This window comes from Ambystoma mexicanum, chromosome 1p (assembly GCF_040938575.1).
Source record: "Ambystoma mexicanum isolate Mex_15411 chromosome 1p, UKY_AmexF1_1, whole genome shotgun sequence".
NCBI classification, from domain to species: domain Eukaryota; kingdom Metazoa; phylum Chordata; class Amphibia; order Caudata; family Ambystomatidae; genus Ambystoma; species Ambystoma mexicanum.
The window spans coordinates 532,323,327-532,344,249 of record NC_090921.1 but is presented as its reverse complement, the minus strand read 5'-3'; the positions used below and the strand labels follow the sequence as shown (position 1 = coordinate 532,344,249).

At 46.4% G+C, this 20,923-nt stretch overlaps 1 protein-coding gene across 1 annotated transcript in view; it reads left to right on the top strand.

Moving 5' to 3' along the window:
- GIPC3 (GIPC PDZ domain containing family member 3) overlaps nt 1–20,923 on the top strand; it is a 353,263-nt gene that overhangs the window by 84,937 nt on the left and 247,403 nt on the right. Inside the window, exon 2 of the mRNA XM_069649438.1 lies at nt 16,052–16,237. Within this exon, the coding sequence (XP_069505539.1) occupies nt 16,052–16,237 (186 nt within the window). The remainder of the gene's footprint in view (nt 1–16,051; nt 16,238–20,923) is intronic.

Here is a 20,923-nt window from a genome sequence, read left to right as displayed (position 1 = left end):
GTTATTGCTCAATAATTGCTTGACTTACTTGATTTGCACGGCTTTGCATTATTGCACAGGATTGTCTTGCAGGGCACGGTTTGCACCTTGTGTATTGCGGTACCTGGGCTATTTAATTGTGATTCGTTTTTACGTTTTTTTTTGTTGATTGACCAGAATACATGGTATTTTAACATTTTCTACGAGCTGACTATCATTTATTAGTCTTATAGTGTGTTTAGGTATTATTATTTTTTCCTAAGACACTGTTCATTCGGGAGCGCATTTAAACAGATGGGGCTAGTTTGATGTGTTTGCAGCGAGGCGGCTTCCCATCATCCTAATCCGTCTTCACAATGGGCAGAGATGGAGCACGGCGGCACCTCACCCTTGCCACACAAGGCCCGCCGTGTACCTGGTGCCGCCTAGGTTTCCGTGTCCCCCACCGCATGCGTGTGGCGAGCCGCCCGGCCGCCTTGCTCTGCTGGCATGCGCACGGCCAGAGATCTGCAATGGCAGCTGGAGGGAGAAACACGATGGCATCATTGCCCATTCGCCAACCTTTTCCTAATGCAGGTAAAGTGGGCACCGTCTGCAGGCATGCAGCCGCTGGGTTGGCATCAGAATTCTGAGCCCCGCTGCGGATTTCCTGCATGTTGCGGTCACTCGCGTTAATAGTTCTTGCACTGGGCAGGGGGCATTAGAATGAAGCAGACCCTGGCCACATTTACAACCCGTTTCAATAGTATTTTCCAATTGAAAACGGCTTTGCTTTGTAAATCAGGCCCTCGATCTATGCTTTTCTTTGGCATGCGCGCCCATTAGAAAGTGCCCAGCCCCCCCCCCCCCCCCGAATTCCAGGCGCAGTGCCTCAAGGGAGAGCTCCTCCGCTGCTCTTCACAGGAGACGCCGCGGCCCCGGCGAGACGCCGCAGAAGAAGCTTGCTTTGTGACCCGGTGGAGATCTCTCCCCACACGTTCCCTGGCCTCCTCTGAACGGGATGGAAAGGCGCAGGCCGCCCGCTAGCGTGTGACAAAATCACTCCGTGGGCAGGGGGGGGGGCAGCTCCTCCAAACGCACATCCCAGACAATTACGCAAACGCCATGCACTAGACGCGACAGAGGACCTCGGGGGCTGAGCAGCAAAGAAGACCTCTGCAGACCAGACTGGCAAGGGCACAGGTGGAGGGGCCCTCCATTAGATCAGAACGCGCTTTCACGCCAGACAGGGTGCACACACCCCTAGGCTTCTACTACCATTCGAGTCTAGTCTCGGCTGCATCAGCAACAATCTGAATAATGCCCTCTTTTTCAGGGAGTCATGGGGGGCTTTCTAATAGAGTACTCGGCCGTAATAAAGACACAGTTTAAAGGTGTCTCTCCCTTTGAGGGTCTTTCTTTTCGCTCTATGCCACCCTTTTTTGCACCGACCCTTCCTTTCCCATCAGTTTTCCAGACCCCCCTTTCGTTTCATCTCTCTCCGCTTTGGTTTTTTTCTGAGCTTCTGAACAACTGAAGTCAAAACAAGGGGCCTGCATTTAGAGCAGCAATGCCTCGTGCATGGCCGCCCCTGCACCTGTCACCTCACCTGCAGTCTCGCTAGATCGGCGAAGCGCTCTGATGACCAGGCCGACACTCTAATGCTACTACTCAGGCGCAGTGGCACAACACACAAGCAGACGGACATAGTATAACCTATGATTTACATGCTAAGCCTATTCCAAAAAGTGGGACATTCCACTAGTTGGGAGGGCGGGGGCGGGCGCCCAGTGGCTGCAAACACCAAGACTGCCCCGCGTTATGTGTGCCAGACGCGCTTTATAGAACGGGATTGTCACTGGGGAATGTGAATGTACGGGATTGTCACTGGCAAATGTACATCGCACGCACGTGCTATTAAATAGTAAAAGCTGCTTATACCCAGTGCACGCGGACAACCTCTCTCTCTAGAGAGGGAAAGGGATGCACGGGGGGAGCAACCTCCGCTTCCGTGTGCCAGTTTCCTGTTTAGCAGAAATGTGTGAAGGATTACCTCAGAGGAACTTGTCCCCCCTCCCCCCCGCGTGGGCTTCCTACCCAGAGGATATACCCTTGGGCTATTATTCCATTCTAGGTGGCCTGCTCGGAAATACACGCCCTCAGCATTGAAGGCGCTTGTACCGAACCCGTGCTGCTCAGTGGCGTCTTCTTTACAAGACCAGAGTGCGGCCCCTGCGCTATCCTTCCGGGTTAGAGTTCAGCCTGTTGCTGGCTGCCTGGCTGTGCCCCAGCCCTTCCACCGGCGCAAGTAGTCTGTTTAAAAGAAACACGTCTCAAGAGAAAGGATGCGAGTAGACTGGGCGATAAGGAGTACCCAACTCAATACTCAATACCAAGCCCAGGCGAGAAATGGACAAGCGGGGCTGGCGATTTTACTACATAAATCACTAAAGTTGGAAGACAGTACATCTCAAAGAGGTCCTGGTGGAAGTTGTGTGATGGTGAAAGGGAGGATTGACTGGCAAAAATATACATTGGTATCACTGTACCTGCCCAAACAGGGGACAGGAACAATTTTTAGGGGCATTTCTGTGGGAGCTGGAACAATTTGGAGAAGGAGAATGGGCGGTAGAGGGGGACTTAAAGTGGACTATGGAGCCACAGCGGCAGAGGCGTTGCTGGGGGGCGGGGGGTGCTGAGTGTGCTATAGCCCTGGGTCTTTTGGTTGTAGCCCCGGACAGAAGAAGCTACAACCAAAAGGCTAGCTAACCCTGAGTGCCGACAGTCCCTATATTAGCATAGCCCCGGATCGTTTCCAGACCTAGCAACACCCCATGAACGGCGGGATAGGTTCGCAGCGATACGATGCTATGCAGTACGGGCAATGCCCAAACATATGAGGGAGCAAATAGAAGAGGCAGGCATGGAGGATTCGACACCCCTAGGAGAAGGATTACACATTCTATTCACGCGAGCATACAAGATATTCAAGGATTGACTATATATTAGCAACACAAGGGTTAATGGCAGTAACACAGGAGGCCCAGATAGGGTCTAGGAGCATCTCGGACCATGCACCTGTGTCCCTGGAATGGAAGGAGGTCATACTTCGGAGATGGCAAAGGGGTTGAGGATTAGAGGACTACCTTCTTCGAGAAAAGAGAATTACGAGTCTAGTAGAAGGAGAGATAAGTAGGTTTATGGATGCAGAGAGCGACCCAAGTGAGTAAGCTGGGGGATGATGGGATGCCTTTAAAGAGCACCTCAAGTACCTTTTGATTAACGCTGCAAAGGAACTTAGAGAAGACAGTGAAAGGGAGGAGCGGGAACTAGAGAAAGAAATAGAAGAGTTGGAAACAGCACACAAGGAATTGGGGACCAATAAGATTGCCAGGCAGTTGGCGCATTTATAAGGCTGACTAAGGCAGTTGATTAACAGAGCCATGGAGAGAACCCTCCCAGCGTGTACAAAAATCTATTGTAAGCATGGGAATAAAGTGGGTGGGTACAGAACGGTGTTGCATGTTATTGGTAAATCCACCAGGGTAGGGGTTAGAGTTCCCGTGGATCTCCTGACAATCCACGCAGAGAAGGCGTTTTACCACGAAAATTGGGCCTTCATGTTTACAGTTATGCATAGAGTGGGGGTGGGGCCACAGTTCTTAAGAATGGTACAAGCTAACTACATCACCCCAAAGGCGAGGGTGAGGGTGAATGGACAGCTGACTAACCCCTTCTCTGTAAGGAGAGGAACTAAGCAGGGATGTCCTCTGTCCCCCTTCCTCTCCACCTCAGTTATGGAACCTTTTGCACAGAGGATAAGGGAATCAGGCGATACAAGGGGTTCCATGGGCTGGGTCGCAACATAAAATTGGCTTATTCACGGATGATATTGATGGTGACTGATCCAGAAGGATCGCAGCAGGGAATACTGGGAGAGATAGGAGAATCTCCCAGGTATCAGGTTTTAAGGTGAACATTTCAAAGTCAGAGATCCTGAACCTGACGGTGGAACAAGCAGACTGTGAGCAACTGAAGCCTAAAGTCCCATTTGGGTGGACAAAGGGACCCGTTAGATATTTGGGAGTAAATATCGAGATTTTAGGGCTTAATGTTAAACTAGATATGTCCCTAGCGATACTAAACATCCCAGCATCAGAAGAGACTACACTTGGGGGGAAGGTAGGTAGGCATACTTTGCGCTAAGCTGGTGCTATGTGCTAAACTTTGTATTGTGCGACATGGACGGAAGCAAGAGGCCCCCTCAACGACACAGTGGTACCGTATGGTATGGGAAACCATTAGTATGGAGAAGCCAACTGCAATTATCCACAATTACATGAAAAGAATTGGTAAGATATGGAAGCCCTTTTTAGAATATGCTGTCAAAGATATTAATAAACTCTACATCCTGGAGCGATTAAAAGCACTAGATATACTACCAGAAGAAGAGGATTAGCAAATATCTAAAGCAGCGGAAAGAGGATGTGTTGGGTTGTGCGGACCTGATGGGTGTGGGGAATTATCATTTTAGTGTTCAAAGATGACATGATGTCATGTTATTGTTTCATGGATGGGAAAGGGGAACATGTTATGAATGCATAATGTTACCATTGAAGATGCCCATAGCAATGCAGTTTATGGAAATTGCACAAATAAAGTTCTGGTTGAAACACTGGGTAATGATGTAGCCCACACAAGTGTATGGGCTCGCTAGTGACTTGCCTTGGGTGGAAACAATGACAGAGTTCACAACGCCCCATCATTGGACCTCTTGATGAATCAAAGATGGGTTCTAGGATTAGGATTCTGCTAGATCTCAAAAACAGGCATCATTCTGGCAGGTACATGCAGGTTCTAGGGCATGATGAAATATATTGCTTTATTTATATAGAACTGTAGGAATCCAGTTATTCCTTTGGTTTGAGGAAAGCCACGGGACAGGACACCAGTCCATCATCTTGCATACCTCCTCAGGTCCAACTGTCATTCATGGAACCATACATGCATCACACTCAACCAACATTCCCTGAGCTGTCAGTCACTCACAGACACCAATATTCTCCTACCATGCATGGAGAACCAGAGGGACAAACCCACAAGACAAACCCATCCATGCATCACTTTCAATACCAGACATCATTTGTCATGTACATTTTTTTGACACATGGAAGTAAGGGATACCAGGGCCCAGCTGCACACCCAATGGTCATCATGATCATGGGGACAATCCTGCTGGTCTCTGGCAAGGGTCTCTGGTGCACAAGTCCCTGTTTGCAGCTTAGTTTCATCTTCAGTCACCTGAGAGATAGAGTCAGGATCCGTTTTTTTAAATTGAATTTTTAATGAACACGTAACCTTTGACAAACGTAAGAAGAAGTACATGTAATATTTCATTTAAAATACAAATTACAAGCTAATAATTCATGTAAAACATTTACAAGAAAAAAGAGAACAAAAGAATAAATAAACAGTATCACGTCACATTTAATATACATATAGAAGCAAAAGAAATAAAGAAATAACAAATAATACAGCCTAGCAACTCGTGAAAAGGAGTGCATAACCAAAATGAATATTATGTTGGTCGTATTACCCTTCAAGTGTGTCTAGGACTTCTTTTTAAAATCGCAGCAGCCATCCATTTATTAGGACCACAAGAGTTCATAATCAGCTGCAATACTATGCCAGGGTGAAGCTGCACAAAGGGTTGAATTAAGTGTCCAAAGTATACCTAATGATCCCCAGGGCAACACTACGTGGCGTAGCGTCTCCACCTCTACAGAGGAAAAGCAGAAGCAGCAAACTCTCAGCTCTCTCGGAACCTTGCTCCAAACACCCAGAATGTCATTAGTGTGGATCAAATTCAATCTTAATCTCATCACCCTTGATCGCCATAATCGACTGGGCGACCTACTCAAATATTCGGCACAGGTTCCGACTGGCCTGACATCAAAAGCAAGTCAGCATACAGATGATAGGTTCTGGCTTTGCTAATTGTGTCAATCCAGTCCCACTCTTTGAGTCTCCTTTTCATCTGGGTTGGATTATAGTGTGTCTTTCGAGATGTCACACTTTTTGCAAATCAGCTCACACTCTGTTTCCCAGTTTTGGAGGCCAATCCAAGATTATTTGTGTAGCAGTTGCTTTAACAGCCACCAAATTGACCCCTCCTTGGCACAATGAATATTTTTCAGCAGTGAGAGGTTCTTCCACTATAGATGAAATTTTATCGAAGATAATCCCAACTCATATCCGATTACTGCCGCCGGAACACCATTTGGTAGGTGTAATACCCTCCTCCAAAACAGACCCTCCAAGGCATCACAATCCACTAAGGGCGGGAGGCCCCAGTTCTCACCCTTGTAGGTTACCGATGGTACAACCTTCGTAAAATTCTAGGACCGGGGTCAGGAAAAAGTGGCTGAATTTCTGGTTCACAGCACAGGCTTGAGTTGCGAGCTTTAATATCTTGGAGCGTTGGTAACTTTGAAGCTCTGTTTTCTTGTGGAGTTCAAGGATTCTAGATCCCATGTAGCAGAAGTTTGAAACCTTTGCAAGAGGCGAGCCACCAATATTCCACTGAAAGTTCCTATATTTTTGTTTCATTCCTGGCCTAAATGTTAGTATCTGTGATTTTGTTATGTTGATACTTAAGGGATTTAAGTCAGCGTATTTAGCCAGGGCATCGACCTTGTGCTGCAAACCGATTGCATGTAGTCAAAAAGGATAAGGTCATCAGCATATAGCATGTAGTCCAAGCAAGTGAATGCTAAATTTGGTGAGAAACTGCAAATGTTTTTGAAGATTTCAGCAAGATATGAGATGAAGAGGGTGAAGAGTAGAGGAGCCAAGACACAACCCAGCTTCAGGCCACACATAGTAATGATAGTCAATGAGAGCTTACCTTGAGCATTTAAGCGCACTGTAATAGAGGTGGCAGAATGGAGAGCCACCAAGATCTCTAGGAAGTGGACAGGACAGACCCAATTTCTGAGTTTAGCCCACAAGCAAGTTCAATCAATGCTGTCGAATGCCATGACGAAGTCGAAGAACAGCATATAGACAGGTCTCGACCTCGCCTCATTCTTTAACAAGCCCAAGATGAATATGTTTGCGTTTGTCTTCGTGCCTTTCCTAAAGCCTGTCTGTAGCACGTCTAATCTGCCCGCATCTTGGGCCCAATCCGTTAGTTCTTTCAACACTATACTTGCATAGATTTTTGCGGGAATATCCATTAGCTCTATAGGTCTATAATTACACAGTAGCCTGCGTTGTCCCTTTTTAAAGATTGGTACTATGATGGACTGAGTCCATGTTTTTGGCATGGTTGCTGGTGATGTAATTTTGCTAAAGATTAGGCCCAAAATATGCGCTCATAGGTCGGGATCGAGTTTTAGAACTCAGACAGACCGTCGGGCCCCGGGGAGCGCGTGTTCTCACTGCGTGAGATAAGGGAGCTTATTTGACCCTCTGAAAATGCCAGATGCCATAGACCTGAAGTAGGTTCCTGGCACTGTCATTCCCCCACACAGTCGCCTTTATATATTCTCGTGAAGTGATCAATACATCCATGCTCTCCGATAGGCTTAATCAGGGAGTTAGATGATGGTGTCACTAGGTTATTGATTACTCGCCAGAAGGAAGATGTATCTTTTGAGGAAACCAACTGCATCATCTCTTGAGCATCATTCAGCATAGCGTCGTATTTATAGAAGCAAAGCCATTATTTATATTTTCCACTTCAGGAACTTTCTCTGGACACTCTCTGAGGGGGGCAGAGTCTCTTTTCTTTGTCTGAATAGTAGGATCAAAGGCATGATTTCTCAAAATGGTGCCTCTATTACTGGGTCAAGGCATAGCCTTATCAATCCGGTCTAGCACATCTTTATTTGGGGCATTTAACAGGGCCCACTCCAGTTTGTTTAGAGGGAACAGGCGCTCAAGAATGCCATAGAACCTAACCATACTCACCCTCTGCCACCGAATTCTATTCTCTCCCACTGTCACCTCCATATTTTGTTCATACCGGAGATTATTTTCTCCCCGTTTTGCCACCTTTAGCTCCATGGACAAGGATTAATGATCGCTAAAGGTCTGTTTTTTTTATTGTGATAGATTTAACTGTCTGCAGGATTTCGCCAGAGACAAAGAAGTAGTCCAGAATACTACTGGAACTAACTGGATGCCAGGTAGGATTTGGCGGCATATCTCCCGTGATCATACGATTCAGCATATTCAAGTCCCAGGCACTCATGACCTCCTTCTATTCATTCCCAGGCTTCCTTGCCGCAACAGTATGAGTCAGGCCACTCACGTCAGTAATATTTAAACACAGTGGGCCTCATTATGACCCTGGCGCTAATGGGTTAACAGCGCCGTAAAAGGCTCCGGCGCCGTTAACCCATTAGCGCCTGATTACGAGGTGCCTTTGCGGGACCCGACCTTAACGGCTGGTCTACACCAGCCGTTAAAGTAGGGACCCGCAAAGGGACCTTGCTGCTAAGTACGGTACCGCAATTTGCGGTACCGTACTTAGCACCTTCCCCATTCCCATTAAGCCCTATGGGGCAAAAATGGGAATGGGGAAGGGCCATGGAGGTAGGGGGAATTGCCGCCCAGCCAACCTTGTAATGGGGTGGTAATTCCCCCTTTCTCCATGGCGGAGTCGGTAAGTTACCGGCATGGACCATGGTGCTCTTAGCACCATGGTTTTCCGCCTGGGTCGTAATGAGGCCCAGTGCGTTCAAATCACCACATAACAGGATAGAGTTGCCATTATTCACATTTTTCCACTCAAAAATTAGATCTTCAGTAGCCCCCAAAAAAGATTCTTTCGTTATTACATTAGGATTCCAGTACAGGTTAAGCACTAGAGTGGGGGGCATATCGACATATATATCCTTGTTCCAAGTCAGGTGAACTGCCTGAATGAAAGCATTAGGCGAGGCATATGAATTTGCTGTTGTACCAATATCATTCCAAATGCCAAACAATAATCTGGAGGTTTGTCTTCCCTTAGTACCCTTATATGCCGGGTTCAGCAGACATTGATATCCGTCCACATTCGGGGACTCAAGAAGCCAGCATTATTCTTGGATGCAGAAGAGGTCAGTCTCAAGAATGGGTGAGGCCCTTTGGGACAGCAAATTGGAGTAACCTCTAGAATCCTACGACAAACACTTGATTAGTGTGAAAGAGGTGGTTGTGTTTCCTTCTAGTTGCTAGTTGTTAAAGGCATTCAAACAGGCTGCCACCCAGCTCCAGTCCTTGCCTTCTTTAGAATCCCTGTGTCCCGTTAAGTGGTTGATGGCAAGTCGTTCTGTCGAGCCTTCTCGCGGGCAGGTGATTGTCATAATAGGTTGGTTGAACTGCTCCTGAGGGCTCAATAGTAGGAGCAGCAGTACCAGTGACCGAAGTAGAGCGGGAACTAGAGTTTGTTGGGTGCCCAGATATGGTGTTATACAGAAGCCCCAAGATTCCAATTGGGCCATGGCTGCAAGAACCTGGTCGAGGACCAAGCGAGATGCAAAGTGAAGAATTACTTTGTCTAATCTCAGATTATTCCAGAATTCCACCTGCTTGATGTCAACTGAGCTCAGGTGAGACAAGGTTGGCACTTTGGTAAGTAGCTTCAAGACAGCCGCCCTATTCAGTGTTAGTTGAATGCAATCCTTTAGGGCCCACAATAGAAGTAGTTGCATATTCAATGTCTCCCGCTGGGCTGGCAGTGCCGGGTCCACTGTAACCTCATTTAGAACATTGGAGCGCCTCTCTGCCAATATTAAGAAAATGGGGTGGGTGCTCCTGTCGGCCACGGGACTGGACCGGGAAGCCCCAAAGGGCCGATTATTTTCATCGCCAGCAATGCAGTCCGGTCCACCCCGGGAGCTATAGGACCCTGAGACAACTCTCTACAAGTTGGCATTATTATCTCTGGAGAGGCCCCAAAGCCTCCAGGGGTAGCACCGACAGGGGTAGGGAGGGTAGGTGGTGTAGAGACTTCCCCGTCACCACTCCCCACTATACCATGGAGTTGGACTTGTTCTGTTGAATCAACGATCTCAGCATCCCTTACCGGAGTCAACCCAAGGAGCTGGTTTCCAGGTCAGGACACCGTTGGTGCATGTAATGCCAAACGGCAGTGCTGGAGTTTAGGTTGGTGCAACTGCAGAGCGTGCGGTTCAAAGGGGAGGCTCGGAAGTGATAAGTTCCTGAGGAATTTTCTTGAGCCACTACCCACATTCCTATGGTGGTTTTCCTGTTTTTTTATTTCTTTAAGGCCTGGCCACCATTTAGTGGTTCTACAGACACTGCCAGTTGTTTAGTCATGGGTGGCAGAGAAACTTTCTTTGACCTCACTGTGGAGGGACCTCAAATCCCAAATAGGCTTCTGAGATGCCAGAAATGACTCAGCCAACCCAACCACTTCAGCATCATTATGGCACACCTCCACCCTCCCTTCACGCAATAGAGCCTCTGCCATTTACATTAGGACTGGGTCAATATGAGAGTCTGCTTCTACCATGAATCCTTGAGAGTCCTCGAAGAAACTAGCCGCGGCAGCATCCAGATGCAGCAGACAGCATCCAACCTCGTCATTTTCTTCCAAGGTTGTACTTAGCTGTGAATGTAGGGCAAAGGCCCAAGACCATGCGTCCCTGTCCCCTCAGAGGGGGCCGGTCTGGACACAAAATCAAACAGCATAGACCATTGGTGATCTTTGATGAAGGATTCTACAAAGGACATTTTCTCTGTAAGGGCTTTAGTATTCATTCAAACACAATCGAGACCAGTTCCTGCTGGTCATATAGTGCTTTTAGTTCCAGTTGGGTGCCAACACACATATTGCATAGAGGCATTGATTTCTTAGCTGAGCAAGCCCCAGTACCTTTCACAACAGTACAGATTATCCTTTCTGATTGAGGGGTACGTCCAGTGTAGAGAGGGCCTTTGAAGTTCCCTGGAGAGTCTTGGCTACCAATGATGGTGAAGAGGAAGGTCATTGGTTCACCAGACCAATTCTGTCCTGTTCCGGTTCCTCAAATGCTGAAGTGGAAATGTTCCTATTGTGGGGTGAGTGGACTCCACTTCTGGTGGTTCTTGATGGGAACATAGAGGACCAGGCTCTCTCCTCGTTGAAGAAGAAGTCGAGTTCCAAATTCGTAATCTCTTTAAGGATCTCCTTGTTTTTTGTAAGGAGAGCTAGGAAGGAGTCATTCTCATTATCGGGTACATCAGAGATTATGCCAGGGTCAGCAGAATGTCAAATTAACAGCGGGAATATTATATTAGTTTTGTTTTGACACAAAAATGATTGACAGTGGGATTTCCCAAAATGAAAAACATTCTCCCCTACAGCCTGCGGCGGGACCCTTGAGGGAGCAGAGTTGGGAGGACCCGCATTAGCTCTTGCAAACATCGGTGTTGAAGCTTGTGGGACAGGATAAAAGCACACTTGCCTCAGAATAGGGGAGGAAAAGGGGGGGACTACATCCAATAATAAGTTCCTCAGTTGAGCAGGCCGTAGGAGCGTTCCGTGCCCCCTACCAATGGTCGCCATGGTGGAAAAATGTAAATTACTGGCAGGGGGTGGTTAAATTAAGCCCCCGCTTGTGGGTATGACCGTAGCCAAAGCGGCTGAAATTGACTTTGGTGCAGAATCCGAGACCAACAGGGCTTCAGGCTCAATTGAAAGGGTGGCTTGCTCACCCTCCGTGGAGGAGGGATCAGGACATTGAAGTTGGATTTCCTGGACATGAGGAGGAGCCGAGGTACCCAAAGCCGGCGAAGTCACTGGGAGGGGAAAGTTTGGCAGGGACAAAGTAACAGAGTGGGTGCAAAGGTTGTAAGTGGCCATGAGAGGAGGGGAATTAATGTCACTGGAAGGGTGGGAAAAGAATCGAAAACACAGCATTTAAGCTTAACCCCCGCCACAAGTCAGCCTTGCGTACTCACAGTGTTCCATCAAGCCACTCAACCATTAGTTGATCGCACACCACTCATTGCCTCGAACTGCCTCAAACTGCAGACTCTGCAAGACTCCACAGCGCTCCACACTGAGATGGGGTTTTGACTCCTCCTCCAAGAACAAAATAGCAAGCAGATGGCACAAACTCCTTTCTCTGACACTGTCACTGCCTCAAACGGCAGACTCTGCGATGCGAGACTCTACAGTGCTCCGCGCAAGATGGGGGTTTGACTCCTCCTCCAAGAACGAAATAGCAAGCCGACTACACAAACTCCTTCTTCTGTCACTGCCGCAAAATGCGGACTCTGCGATACTTTGCAGCGCTCTACACCGAGACAGGGATTAGACTCCTCCTCCAAGAACTAAATAGCAAGCAGAATGCACAAACTCCTTCCTCTACCACTGTCACTGCCTCAAACTGCGGACTCTGTGAGACTCTGCGGCGGTCCGCGCCGTGATGGTGTTTTGACTCCGTGTCCAAGAGCGAAATAGCAAGCAGGCTGCACAAACACCTTCCTCAGCCACTGTCACTGTCTCAAACTGCTTATCTGTTTGTTGAAATGGGATTTCTCTGCCACACCTGCAGAGAGCAGAATGAGCACCATGTCTATAGCCTCACCCTGGATCTCATTTGGAGAAGGTCCCCAGAGCCCCTCAGAGCTTCTTATGCAACTCTTTACCTTGTCAGAAGCTTGCTCCCAGGTCTTTTCCCTTGGATCGGTGTAGGCCTGAGCACTTTTGAGCAATTGGGGCTGAGACAGGGGCCTGGGCATCAATTGGAAGGGCCCATTCATTCAAATATACTGATTCATAATTCAAACTTTGGTAGCTTTTCCCTACATGACCTCTTGACTTTCTTAGATCATATGGATTTAACTAAAAAAGTCAAACAGTAACAAACATTCCCCAGCGACATATGTTTCACCATGACACACGTTCCAGAGTTTGACCTCCATCCCAGACGCTGTTTATCAAGACCCACACAGGCATGTGGCAGTTTTGTCAGTGGGCCATATAGCTTTAAGGCTAGTACTGGGACGAGAAGCAGGACCGCGAGTGCAAGGAATATGCCTGAGAAACAGAATGAGCCATCCAGACTGCAGAAATCAGTTATTGGCCCGCAGTAGTATAATTATCCCTCCTGAGAGTTTCGAAGGGGTTCAACCTCAGCCACAAGCTGGGAAGTGGAGAGCGAGACGAGTGCTAGCCCCTGGGAAGCCAAACACAGAGGGGAACAGCGCGAGAGGTGCTCGATGCCAGGACCACTCACGTTACTGCCGTGTGAGATCTCCAGGATTCCATTTCACTGGCAGACGATCCTGGGTAAAGGACAGCAGGTCGGGAAGGAGCAGACACCAAACGAACTGCTGCGACTGCCACATAGCCCTGACAGCCACTGGAGCCTCCAAGGAAGCAGCCGAAGCACAAAGAACACCCGTACCGACCGGGGCAGAAGAAAAAGGTATGTGGGTTGCTCAGGAGCTGCACAAGGTCTGGGGAGGTACAAGGCTAAGCAAGTGAACCGCAAAGAGAGGGTCGAGGACCCTGAAGGAAGCCTGAGAGAGTTGTCCACTTAGCAGGAGAGTGAACCAAGGGGAGACAACACCACTGTGTGAGTCGAGGGCCCGCACCTCAACAAGAAGGTCTGGGACACTGATAAAGGCTTGAGAGAGTTGTCCACTTGGCAGGAGAGTGAAACATGAGGAGACAGTGCCACTGTGTGAGTCGAGGACCCACACCTCAAGAAGTGGGTCTGGGACCCTGAGGAAAGCTCGAGAGAGGTGTCTACTTGGCAGGAGAGTGAATCGAGGGGAGCTAACGCCATTGTGCGAGTCGAGGACCCGCACCTCACAAAGAGGTTCTGGGACTCTGAAATAACACAGAGACAACTGCCTAATTGGCAGGAGAGTAAACCAAGGCAAAACAACAACATTGCGCAAGAAGAAAACGTGTATCCATATGAGAAGTCAAAACATAAAAGGATTCCATTTCTAATAAATGAGCTAACGAAAACATGATATAAAAATGTCATAATTTGACAAGAGGAAGAATCATGCCACCATATTCCTGGAAGTCTGGGCTCCGCCCACACATGAAACCAAAAGCAGGAAACCTATGACTCTAAGACTGATAAAAAGGATCCCCACTTTTTTTAAAGACCTTAAGGTGGCAAGAAGCCAGGAGGATGTACAAGAGACACTCCTTCATATACTAAACAGCGTTAAAGGAGATTAAGAAGTCTAGGGGAAAGGAGCGCCACTTAGAACGTTATATTTCGGAATATTACTTTCTTTACTTAAACACCAGCAAAGCTGAGAAGCTTTCTGTTTGGCGAAAATACTATGAACACTTTAGACTTTGAGAAAAGACTTCCTTGCACATTATTCTTAGAGTATTAGTTGTAGGGACAGAAGTAGGTTTTGCAGACACAATAGTGACTAAATAGTGACTAACACTATAATTTCTGGCTGCCTGACAATTTCACTAGTTTCTTTTGGTGCAGGGAAATCCCTCCTAGATATAGGGACAGGGAGGCCTTTTCCAACCCTTTTTATTATTGAATAAAAGTGTTTAGCCAAAGTGGTCGAAGTGTAAGAAAAGAAGTAGTGGAACTATGTTCCCTGCTAGCCTGCCCCGCTCCTCACTAACCCCATCGCCCTGCCCCCTCCCACACACAATACAACCCCCCAACCACATTTGCCTGCAGTTTAAGGGAATGTTCAGTGCAGTGCACTGACAGTGCAAGTTTCAACCTCTTCCTACACTGTTATTTTAAAACGAAACCGTTCCGGAACGGTTTCTTTTTAAAATAAAAGTATAGGAGCTGTAAAACTTAATTCCAAAAAGTATAGGAGCCCCGCTCCCGTCCGTTCCCGCTCACTTCGACCACTAAGCACCCATTACCAATGGCTCACCCACACGGGGTAAAAGAAATGTAATCATGTGGCAAACTATTGCAGCTCTACAACACATTCTCATTCTTCTGAGACCACAGAGCAAGGCAGCAAGGGAAGTCAGTGATTGCACATCCGAAGAACGGACACACCAGGTTAAGGAACATGTCATCTGGCCTCCAAGGCTGCTGCAAACCTTTCGCAGATCTGTTAGTTCAGCCGGTGCCTCTTTGGTGCTCTAACAGGTTGCCAAACTTCAGCCTCTCACTGTGACAAGTGGAGCCCTTTTATATCAGACTCTGTGACCTCGATGCCATCCCCGTCGCCACATGGAGAGGAAGATTGCAGAGTTAATTGAAGCTGTTCATTAGTTTCCTAAAATTCGCAGCTCAAATGTACGCATCCATATTGTAGAGATTCAGCGTCAACAAGGAGGCCCAAGTGCCATCCTACATAAGCTACCCCAGAACCTAAGATATCTTTCCCCCAACACCAACTTCCACTTTGACTGTCATTTCCCCCACACATATGCACTCACATTCTTCTATTACTGTCCACAATAGCTGCAACAACTGGGAATGCGAGGGTGCGACTGGTAAGTCTTACGGTACAAGAATACTGGTGTTATTGCAGGGGTAAGGTGCATTGTCACGGTTCCATGTAATAATGTCGGCACAAAAATCTCGCCATGCAAAAATATCGCCGAAAAATTGCTGTTTTTTGTGGCGACATTATTGCATGGAACATGCGGGGGACACCCCTGCAACCCCCAAACTTTTTTTTTTCTTGAAAAAAATTTTTTTTTTGTTTGCCCCTGTCGCCATATATATGGTCACCCAAATAATATCGCCACAACATTTTCCCGGCGATATTATTTACGGCGACCATATATATGGCGATATTATTACCTGATACCATTGTCACATAGTCTGGGGATCAGGAACCTGAATTCCAGGGGCCATTACATGTAAGGATGGAGGTGCAGAGCTGTGTGCAAGTTGTCTCAGGAGGATAGCTCCAGGGCAACGCGCTCGACTTGGATTGCGCAGTGCAACACAGGTTCGATCCCCGGGTCCGCGTTTAGAAACCCCTGGGTATTAAGCGTATTATAAATAACCAATTAAAAGTGCCCTTCAACGAGTGTGGCGATTGCTTTGCATGACAGTTAATATCATGCTAATGACAACATGGTTTGCAATAAAGACGTGTATGTGTTTCTTTTACACAGATCCTGTTCTGCACCCTCAACACCCACAAGGTGGACATGCAGAAGCTGCTAGGTGGCCAGATCGGGCTGGAGGACTTCATCTTCGCACACGTCCGAGGGGAGACCAAGGAGGTGGAGATAACCAAGACGGAGGATGCCCTTGGGCTGACCATCACGGACAACGGGGCGGGGTACGCCTTCATCAAGGTAGTTACATTAGCAAGCCTGCGTGAAGCAGCTTAGGCCCCTAGCTAGGCAGCCTGTGCCATGGCACTAATACCTCAGGCCAGGCCCAGGGTTGAGGTCAGGCCAGACGGCATCTAGGAAGACACCCAGCAGGCGGGTGCTTCTGGAAAGACACTAGGCCTAGCACTGGCAGTCACTTCTCAGGTTTGGTGGGCATGACTCTTCCCCAGTTGCATTGCCCTTTCACTTGGTCTTTGAAGAAATCCCTCTTGAGACAGGAGCTCCAATGTTGCAAGTGACCAGTGGAGGAACTTTTCTGAAAAAGTTGGGTGGGGGAAATGACATCTGTTTAAAATGTGACCCAGCCAAATGAATGGGGACACAATGGTGTGCCATGAAAGTTGGGGTGGGGCAAACACCCCTGTCCCCCCTTAAGTTACGCCCATGCAAGTGACGACGGAAAGATCACTTACGTCCCTTGACACTCGGTAAATTAACTGATAATTGGTTGAAGGCAATGAACTCTCTAAATCTCTGTGGAGCACAGAATGCACAACACTACTGATCTGCAGAGCTCTGCCCTTATGGGGAGCTGGGTGCTCGGGGACATGCCTCTTGGCATAATGAAACGTTTGAGCTTGTCTTTTCTTATTCCGTGCTGCAGTGCTCTAATGATTAAATGATGATCTCTTCAATGTATCGATTGTTTATGCTTTTATGGTTGATTTTCTGAAATAAAGCTTTTCATGATGATAATGAGATGTAGGGAGGGGACTCTATTATAAATAGATGTGGATGGGGAGGCTATTAATATGCTCTCCGTTATAAAGAAATAGTGTTGGTGGCACGTTAATTCATATATTCTAACCCAATAGTGCTAGAAGCTCATTAAAGTGGGTCTGGGGCCTCATTCATGTTCCCTCTGGTCTAAATAGCTGTGGCTGTGTGCTCCCTAGTGTATGCTCCTGTGTGAAGAAACTGCACCTTTTAATATACGGACTGGTTTATAAAGAGATGTTTTTATTTCTGAGTAATTTTAATGTTGTATTGAGGTGCCATTAATATACAGTCTGATATAAAGAAATGTGACTAAGGGGACTGTCATTAATATTCGCTCTACTATTAATAGCCAGATAATGTCACCCTTCTCTGTCAGACTGCTTAGCTGAGAGGGTCCTCTCATTTCCCTCATTCCTCCTGTGGGGACACACCAGCAAGCCTAAAAGGACCCCCTAACATGTACAGGAAAAATTCGCTGTTGCTTTGGCATGATACAATGGACATCAAGGGAGTGAAGAACTTGTTTGTGCTCAACGAGTTCAATTGTATATTTATGTAACATACAACCACACAGAAGACCATAGCCTACAGTGTTGGAAACAGACAGAAATGTGTTACTATTCATCAAATAAACACATATACCCTGCAGCAGATCCCATTTAGAGCTCCATATGTTGTGCAAGTCCTTGGCCACAACATTGTCTTTTCATTTCCGACCTGTGTAGGACAGCCAAGTTCCACATTGGAATAAGCAGGGCCAGAGATGGATTCGAAATGATCAGTGCTCAACACAGGCGTGCCATAACAGTGTCAAAGAAAGAGACAAACAATAGTCTTAATATATAAGCATAGGAAAGAGTGGGTGAGCTGGTCATGAGAGCTATGTTTTTGTTGGTAGGTCTTGTAGTCAAGGTTCTAGTCTGTAACACATAGGTCACAGTACTTCGAGATCAATCAAAGTTTATTAGCAGACAACAATGTAAACCTCCTTATGTAGGCCCCACTCCAACTGCCACTTGCAGAGCATAACCTTGATTTTGTCATGTTATGATGATCTCCCATGATTTCACCTTAACATGACAAAGAGACACAGCACTGTACATAGGCAACAGGTAACCGCCATATTTGTGGGACCAATATCAACCTCCATTAAATTCATCAGTACAGGTAGTACACCACGTCCTTCCTTCTGATTAATCTCTGCTTTCTCACATGAACTACTTTCCACACCAGTCTGAATCCATGAGTTTCTCTTCCAAAACAATTCCCATGCTGTGATCTGGCAACTCTCTCCCCATTCCATACTCTCCCATCACTTTTCTTTGCAGCTTTGCTTAACATATTAATCACTCTGGTTGGTGCACTGTTCTTTGGAATCCCTTTGTCCACACACGCCGATAACCTGATATTGACTATATCACACATACAGAATGGGGGGGTAACTGTACATTTCCAGGACTTTATACACTTAAAGGAATAGTGTGCTCAATGTAATGGTCTTAAAAGATGGGCAATAATAAAAAATATATAATAAACATCTTTTTAATGAAAGTTCCTATGTAAAATGTTACACAAATAATGTTTAAACTCCTTTACAATCAAGCACTAGGTGGCGTCCATTTTGTGAAATGGATGAGCCTCCTGTGCTTGAGTTAATCTCTGCCCTCGTGGCACTAATGAAGCAAAAGCCACCTGCTAGTAGCTTTTATTACAGCGGCTTTTGCTTCATTAGTACTGGAGACGTGGAGAGCAGAGAATGCAGGCCGGAAGGCTGCTGCGGGTAAGTGTTTATTTTTTTAACTTTTTATATGCAAACCAAATGTTGTGGTTTTCTTTTTAGTTTCTCGAACTCCCCCGAGCTGGGGGAGCCTGGGAAACTTAGAAAGAAAACCACTGCAATTGAGCCCACGAGACTCAAAACAAAAGAAAAGAACCTGCATTTATAAATACAACTTTGTTGTATTTATAAGTGCTGTGGTTTTCTTTTTAGTTTCCCAAGCCTTCCTGAGCCGGGGGAGCCCGGGAAACTTAGAAAGAAAACCACTGCAATCATATGTATTTATGATTGCAGTGGTTTTGTTTCTAATTTTCCGGGCTCCCCCGGGCTGGAGGAGCCCGGGAAACTTAAAAAGAAAACCACAGCAATTATAAAAACAACTGTGTTGTATTTATGTCTGCAGAGGCTTTTGTTTTGAGTCTGCCGGGCTCCTCCGAGCCGGGAGACTCAAAGCGAAAGCCAATGCAATTATAAATACAACGTTGTGTATTTATGATTATGCTGTCTTTCACTTTGAGTCTCCCGCGCTCCTCCGAGCTGGGGGAGCCCGGGAGACTCAAAGTGAAAGCCACTGCAATTATAAATCCAACGTTGTTTTTATGATTTCTATGGTTTTCTAATCAAGGCAATCATAACTACAACAACATTGTATTTTTAAAAGCACTTCTATGCTCTCTGGTACTAATGAAGCAAAAGCCGCTTTAATAAAAGCTACCAGCAGGTGGCTTTTGCTTCATTAGTGCCGCGAGGGCAGAGATTAACTCAGGCACAGAAGGCTCATCCATTTCACAAAATGGACGCCTCCTAGTGCTTGATTTTAAAGGGGTTTAAACATTATTTGTGTAAAATGGTACATAGAAACTTTCATTGAAAAGATGTTTATTATATATTTGTTATTATTGCCCATATTTTAAGACCATAACACTTTTGAGCGAACTATTCCTTTAATCCAATAAATCATCACTGCCTGGCAAGGCCGTTTGTTCAGTATCATTCAACACTTGATTAAACCACTCTGCCTGTCCATTGACCTGCAGTTGGTAGAGTGATACTCTCCGTTGTTTCACTCCCATGTCTTCTAAAGACCATATATATCTAATTTGAATGCAATTGGATCAATTAAACATCATCTTCTGGGTCAAGGGCAGGCCAACAAAAATGCTCTCAAACTGCTCACCTAGTGGTTCTAATCACTAAATGCACATGTGACACATTCTTCATTAATCACTGTCTCCTCTTATGTATAACTCCTTGGCCACTAGTTACTTAGGTTAAACTGTGTCACTTACATTCCTTTTGGCAGCCCAGCAGGTTCTAATATAACACCTTCAACAAACTGTCTTTAATGCCAGAAGTCGTCACTCTTTTGTGGACACAACCTTTCTCATAGCATGAGGCATATCATTCAATAATGCAATTATGACACATCGCATACCTAATTGCACATCTTTGCTTGTATTGAATGTCATAATTGCATTTTGTAGTCATGCTGGCTGGTTTCTATCATTAACCTTAGAGATTACTTAGCGAGTACTTGTGCTTATGGCTTCTGGACATTGCTAAGCATGAACTGACCCCCATCATCACAGGAACTGGCTAAAATGTTGCACTGCAGATGGAGTACAGGGGCCGTCACTTCCTCCTCTTCCTCCGGTTCCTCAATCACAGAATAATTTTATTCGTCTGGTCCCAGACCCTGTGAAGTAAAAGCATTCTTTGTTGTATGTTGGCATAAGTGCATGTTCCACAGCCTCAGCCAAATCCATTTTGGGTTGTCTGCCTTCACTATTAAGCTAGACCCATACACTCTACTTCAATGAAAAGCGCTCTTAATTTCCCATGGTTACACCAGTTTTTGCAGGATATCCAAGGCTTGTTTTAGTGCAATATCGTGTGCAATGATGAATCCGCAATGATCAGGATGTCATCCTGGGAGACTATTACTTGATTCTTTCCTTTGATATCATCCTTTACAATATTGTTGCAGTGAAAGCCAGTTCACAGGGCATATACCAGGATTTGGTAAACACCAAAAGGGGCTATGAATGCCGTTTCCCCCCTTATAGTCATCTGTGTGCTCCACTTGATAGCAAGTCAGTTTCAGGTGTATGGCAGCAAATACAGTACCTCCATTTATCATGCACCCTGTA